General features: G+C 44.8%; 1 protein-coding gene across 1 annotated transcript; it reads left to right on the forward strand.

Annotated features, from left to right (window-relative positions):
* Positions 1-187: 187 nt before the first annotated feature.
* Txndc2 (thioredoxin domain containing 2) lies at positions 188-6,341 on the forward strand. The gene is made up of 3 exons (XM_057761263.1): positions 188-253; positions 4,139-4,292; positions 4,567-6,341. Exons 1-3 carry the CDS (start codon positions 188-190, stop codon positions 6,339-6,341), a joined length of 1,995 nt encoding a protein of 664 aa, XP_057617246.1.
* The last annotated feature ends 525 nt before the right edge of the window (positions 6,342-6,866 follow it).

Genomic DNA, 6,866 nt, shown 5'->3' on the forward strand with positions numbered 1-6,866 from the left:
GCTTGGGGATATCCCTTTTAAGACAGCAGTGACCGTCTAAGTGCTGAGAATAAGTTAACTTAATAAGTTGGGTACTCAGCTCTCCCCACCAGGCTCACAGATCATCTGTCCTCGAAGAGAAAGCAGAAAGAATGAAAGAGGCAGGGGATGGGAGGAGCATTGTGCAATGCTGCCTTCTGGATAAGACATGGCTGTTGCCCTCGCAAACACACCGCGGTCAGTGGTCACCTACACAAGATCAGTGTTCCAACAGGTAGGTGCTAACTGGACTCAGTAGGCTGCAAAAGAGAAGACATGAAGTTGTAGTAGAGCTGCGGTGGGCTGTGTTTTCGCCCAGCTCCACATGGCTAGCTTTACCCGAAATAATTATATGGAAACTGTATTCTTTTTAAACACTGCCTGGCCCATTAGTTTTAGCCTCTTATTGGCTAATTTTTACATCTTGTGTTAACCCATATTTAATAATTTGTGTAGCACCACAAGCTGGCTTACCAGGAAAGATCTTAACCTGCGTCTGTCTGGAGTGGGAGAATCATGGCGACTCACTGACTCAGCTTCTTTCTCCCAGCATTCTGTTCTGTCTACTCCGCCTACCTAATTTTCTGTCCTATCAGGCCAAGCAGTTTTCTTTATTAATTAACCAATGAAACAACAGGTAGAAAGATGACCCTCCTCCATCATTTCCCCTTTTTCTGTTTAAACAAAAAAGAAAGGCTTTAACTTTAACATAGTAAGATTACATATAACAAAACAGTTATCAAGTGAGAATTACAGTTACAATATTTATATCTATTTCATCCTTTATCATAACTAAGGAAAACTATAACTAACCATTCTTTAACTCCATCAAAGACTCCAGAAGGATATAATAGGATATAATATTTCCTAAACAAACAAGAAATCCAAAACTCTAGAAATGACAGAGACATCTCGCTGCCTGTACAGTCACCCAAAGTTCTTTTGTACCGTTGGGGCATCTGTCTTTGGCCTTCAGGCCCATAGTGTTTAGCAGCGTGGCGGGCCGCTTCCCTGCTGCCCCAGCTCCCGGTCACCTGTATGGCTAGCTTATGTCCCAAAATAATTATACAGAAACTGTATTCTTTTAAACACTGTTTGGCCCATTAGTTTTAACCTCTTATTGGCTAGCTCTTATATATTAATCTAACCCATTTTTAATATTTTGTGTAGCACCACGAGCTGGCTTACCAGGAAAGATCTTAACCTGCGTCTGTCTGGAGTGGAAGAATCATGGCGACTGCCTGACTTGGCTTCTTTCTCCCAGCATTCTGTTCTGTCTACTCCGCCTACCTAATTTTCTGTCCTATCAGGCCCAAGCAGTTTTCTTTATTAATTAACCAACAAAACAACAGATAGAAAGATGACCCTCCTCCATCGTGAAGTGAATAAGGAAACGTGTTGAGTGATGGAGGAAAGTCATTGGTTAAATAATAAAGAAACTGCCTTGGCCCATTTATAGGCCAGCCCTTAGGTGGGTGGAGTAAACAGACAGAATGCTGGGAGAAAGAAGCCGAGTAAAGGAGTCGCCATGATTCGCCCACTCCAGACAGACGCAGGTTAAGATCTTTCCTGGTAAGCCAGCTCGTGGTACTACACAGAATATTAGAAATGGGTTAGATCAATATGTAAGAGCTAGCCAATAAGAGGCTGGAACTAATGGGCCAGGCAGTGATTAAAAGAATACAGTTTCCGTGTAATTATTTCGGGGCATAAGCCAACCATGCCGGCTGCCGGGTGCCGGGGACGCAGCCCCGCCACTCATATTTCAACAGTTGAGAATGGCTGGGGAGATGGGGAAGTAGGGTACGGGAGGTGGTTATGATCAAGACACATTGCTGAAATTGTCAAAGAACAGGTAAAATATATCCCCTTAAAGAAGGGAATGTATTGATGCCATCATTACTTTCTTCCTTCATAGACTATGTTTGAGAAATAATTAAATCGCTACTAGCAGATGTTTCAAAGCTTCTACAGATATCATGAGCACTGGCTGTTTAGACAACCTTCTTAAGTTTGACTTCTTATACTCTGGTGAAAGAAACATGAAAATTTGTCATAAAAAAAATTGTCAAGAATGCAAAACTTGAGCTCAATGGTTAAGAGCACTGGGTGCTCTTCCAGAGGACCCAGGTTTGATCTTGGTACCCAGATGGCAGCTCACAACTGTCTTGTAACTCCAGTTTTAGGGGATCTGATACACTCTTCTGTCCTCTGTGGCCACAAGGCACGGAAGTGGTGACCAGACATATATACAGGCAACCCCCCCCCCCATAAGATTAAATGTAGAACTTTTTCTTAAACACAGAACTTCATTCTCACACACATTCTTGGAGACTAAATATGGAAAACAAGTAAATAACCTCAGAATTCTTCCTACAAGGCGCGCGCGCACACGCGCGCGTGTGTGTGCGTGTGTGTGTGTGTGTGTGTTGCTAAAGATGGAAGATGTCTCACGCATGCAAGGCTGAGCTCCAGTCCCAGCTCTGCGGGAGCTCCACTCCCAGTTATGCACGGTGTGCTGCACGTGGCTGTGCTGCACGTGGCTGTGCTGCACATGGCTGTGCTGCTGGGACTAGCCACAAGGAAGCTGCTCTTCGGGTGAAAGGTAGGAGGATGGTGGAATTAAGTAGGGCTCATGGGGATGGGAAGAGGCTGTCTGGCAGGAGATGCATGTTTGCTATGACGTGGCACTCCTCAGAGGAGATACGTAGAAGATAGTTACAGTGAGTACTATAGTTTGTTCCTGAGTTGGAACCTTGGTTCCAGTGTAGGAAGGTTGAGAGGTGGTCTATAGGTCTTTGTGGGTTCTTCCTTCAGGAGGGATTAAAGTGGTTCTCATGACCCTTAGTTCTTCTGAGGAGATTAGGTTAGCTAGTTTTATGTCAACTTGATCAAAGCGAGAGTCATCGCAGACTGGGAATCCCCATTTGAGAAACTGCCTGTATGAAATCGGGCTGTGGACAAGCAGGTAGGGCATTTTCTTCATCTAATTGATGTGGGAGGCCCCAGACTGTGTTGGGTGACCTTACCCTTGGGATAGTGGTCCTGGCTTCTATAAGAAAGCAGGTTGAGCAAGCCAGTAAGCATCACCCGCCCCCCCACGGCCTCTGCATCAGCTCCTGCCTTCAGGTTTCTGTCTGATTTGAGTCCCTGCCTTGGCTCCCCTCAGTGGACTCTGACTTGGAATATGGAAGCCAAATAAGCCCTTCCCTCCTCGAGCTGCCTTTGGTCACGTCATTTCTGATACTGCAGTGCTTACCCTACCTAAGACAGACAGCAAGCATAGTTTTTCTCCACGCGCTGGCTTCCTCTGTCAACATGTGATCTTCTTGCTTGTGTTTTCCTCATCGTTGGGACCTCTCATCCACCTGCCAAGAAGCCTACATTAGAGCCAAATTGATGTTGGTGCCATTCCCTTAACCCTCCAGAACCATGAGCTAAATAAACCTCATGTCTCTGTGAAGCCCATACCTTCCGTGGTTTTGTTACAGTATTAGAAAAAGCAGCCGGGCAGTGATGGCGCACGCCTTTAATCCCAGCACTTGGGAGGTAGAGGCAGGCGGATCTCTGTGAGTTCGAGGCCAGCCTGGTCTACAAGAGCTAGTTCCAGGACAGGCTCCAAAACCACAGAGAAACCCTGTCTCAAAAAACCAAAAAAAAAAAAAAAAAAAAAAAAAACCAAGAAAAAGCATCTACCATAGTTAATATAGTCATAAGGAGAAATCTGGTGCTAGAGAATCCTGGTGGAAAATTATAAGAAAGTTGGGTTTATAAACTCCTGGCGTAGACAGACTATATGGCAAAGAATAGAGCCTGGAATACTATTTGAGTATAGGTTTTGAACCCTGACTTATCCTGGTCATATAACTTCTCTAAGGCTCATTTCTGCCACCTGTGCAGTGCTGATCACAATGGCTCTTACCTCAGTAGCTGGTTGCACTTGAGGAAATAATGCCTGTTTATGGACTTGCAGCCACACACAGCATGACGGCCAGCATGGAGGCCACCATGAAACTATCACCTGCCACTATTGGAGTACTGGCTGGGAACATCCGCTGTGGAGTGCTGCCTGAGTTTTAAGTTGTTAGCACATACATTTTGCTCCTTAGTTTGGCTATAGAAGAAGAATCTAAGAAAGACTTCCCCCTCCAGTCCTCGCAAAAGAATGAATCAAGACAAGAAGTTGGACAAGAGCAGTGTTCAAGCAAGAACCCCTGGAGGGTCATCCGTGAAATTAGGCAATCAAGGAAGAACGAGCGAGGATGACACCAATGGTAAGAAGGAAAGGAAGAGGGTTGCCTTAGAGGTCTATGGTATGGGAGCAGGAGGCTGGGTTAAACTGAGAAAGGAACGTAGACAGTAAAGCAAGGAATGCACAGAAGAGACCCACGTAACCCCCACTGATGCCTGGCTCTCTGATGAAGTTACTCAGATTTACATATTAGTCATCAGGTTCATTCTTATCTCTAAGAATAAGTCTCCCTTGATATAGATAGTCAGTCTTTTCTTTCTTCTACTGCATTTCTATTTTATTTATTTTGTGTTTAGAAAATCCATTACAGGTTCTATCCCAAAATGAGGCTCTTCTGGTCCCAGGGTTCTTGGACACAGCCCGGGCCAGAGAGAAGGCCATTGTTCCCAAGGTCAGCAACACACCCCATGTGTTCACAGAGGAGTCTGAGATCTCACAGCAGGTTAGTGACACCCCCAAGTTCTCAGAAAGTACCATCCATCCTAAACGTGGAGTTAGCCCCAAGCCCTCAGCAAAAACTACCCAACTGAAAGAGGGCGACACCTCGAAGCCCTCAGCCAAAGCTAATAATCCAAAACAGAAAAATGTTTCTCAAACTTCAGGCCACTCCATGCAGACCAAGCAGAGCAACATGACCAAATCCTTGGCAAAAACCACCCATCCTAAACAGGGGACCACCCTCAAGCCTGAAGCAAGCAGCAGCCATCACAAGGAGGCCAGCATGCCCAAGTCGTCAGAGGACAATATCCAATCCAAGGAGGATAACATCCCCAAGTCCTCACAGGACACAATCTTGTCCAAAGATGGTAAAATCAACAAGCCCTTAAATGTCAACATCTGGCCCAAGGAAAGCGACATCCCCAAGTCCTCACAGGACAGCATCCTATCCAAAGATGTTAAAATCCACAAGCCCTTAAAAGACAGCATCTCACCCAAGGAGAGGAACATCCCCAAATCCTCACAGGACACCATCCTATCCAAAGATGTTAAAATCCACAAGCCCTTAAAAGACAGCATCTCACCCAAGGAGAGAGACATCCCCAAGTCCTCACAGGACACCATCTTGTTCAAGGAGACAGACATCCCCAAATCCTCACAGGACACCATCATATCCAAAGATGTTAAAATCCACAAGCCCTTAAAAGACAGCATTTCACCCAAGGAGAGAGACATCCCCAAATCCTCACAGGACAAAATCCTGTTCAAGGAGACAGACATCCCCAAATCCTCACAGGACACCATCCTGTTCAAGGAGAGAAACATCCCCAAATCCTCACAGGACACCATCATATCCAAAGATGTTAAAATTCACAAGCCCTTAAAAGACAGCATTTCACCCAAGGAGAGAGACATCCCCAAATCCTCACAGGACACCATCCTGTTCAAGGAGAGAGACATCCCCAAATCCTCACAGGACACTATCCTATCAAAAGATGTTAAAATCCACAAGCCTTTAAAAGGCAGCATCTCACCCAAAGAGAGAGACATCCCCAAATCCTCACAGGACAAAATCCTGTTCAAAGCCAGTGACATCCTCAGGTCCTCACAGGACAGCATCCTGTTGAAGGTGAGTGACATCCCCAGGTCCTCACAGGACACTATCCAGTTCAAGGAGGGAGAAATCACCAAGTCCCCAGAAGACACCATCACATCCCAGGAAGACGACATTATCAAGTCCTTAGAAGACACAGGGCTACCCGACGAAAGCAACATCTCATACTTGGAAACGGAAATAGAGCTTCCGGAGGAAGACATGGTGAGAATGATCATTGGCAAGGAGGAGTTTGAGGAGGTGCTTAAAGAGGCCGGGGAGAAGCTGGTGGCAGTGGACTTCTCAGCCTCTTGGTGTGGGCCTTGCAGAGCCATCAGGCCGTATTTCCATTTCCTATCTTTGAAACATGAGGATGTGGTGTTCCTGGAAGTAGATGCCGATGACTGCGTAGAACTGGTACAAGACCGTGATGTCTTCACCCTCCCAACTTTCCAGTTTTACAAAAAAGAAGAAAAGGTGGCTGAATTTTCTGGCGCCCTCAGGGAAAAACTGGATGCAAACATTGAAGAATTAAAGTAATCAGATATCCTGAGCACATCACAAATGAGTTAATAGCTGATTTCTTTTTAACTTGCAAAGAACAATCACATAAGACAAATGTGTTCTCCCAAAAGGCTCTGCTTGAATGTCAGAAACATGGAGGCCACCTTTTTGATTGGAAAGAATCAAAGCAAGGAGTGGCCACGGTGGGGTTTTTTTGTTTGTTTTTGTTTTTTGTTTTGTTTTTTTTTGTTTTTGTTTTTGTTTTTTTTTGTTTTTGTTTTTGTTTTTTTTGGTAAAAAGGGTGAAATTAGAGATTCCTTGGGTGGAATCAGAAAGTCCTGTTATCTTACTTTGCACTCTTTTTTTTTAAAATTCATATTTGAAAGTCTTGCTCTTTGGGTATTTGCTGCAACCCTGGAAATGCAATAGAATTACACACCTGAATTGCAGTGGAAAGTTCTTGTCCCATGTATTTTCTGGTGCTCACATGTCTTTATGGATTTTGATAAGAAACTTCTGGAAACACAGGGTTGAAGTGAGTCACGTCTTTGCTATTCTTTT

This window comes from Chionomys nivalis, chromosome 2 (assembly GCF_950005125.1).
Source record: "Chionomys nivalis chromosome 2, mChiNiv1.1, whole genome shotgun sequence".
Lineage (NCBI taxonomy): Eukaryota > Metazoa > Chordata > Mammalia > Rodentia > Cricetidae > Chionomys > Chionomys nivalis.

Coding starts and splice junctions, on each gene's coding strand:
- Txndc2 (XM_057761263.1), top strand. CDS start 188: ATGGCTGTTGCCCTCGCAAACACACCGCGGTCAGTGGTCACCTACACA. Junction 254..4,138: donor CAAGATCAGTGTTCCAACAG/GTAGGTGCTAAC, acceptor GTTTGGCTATAG/AAGAAGAATCTAAGAAAGAC. Junction 4,293..4,566: donor GAGCGAGGATGACACCAATG/GTAAGAAGGAAA, acceptor TTTTGTGTTTAG/AAAATCCATTACAGGTTCTA.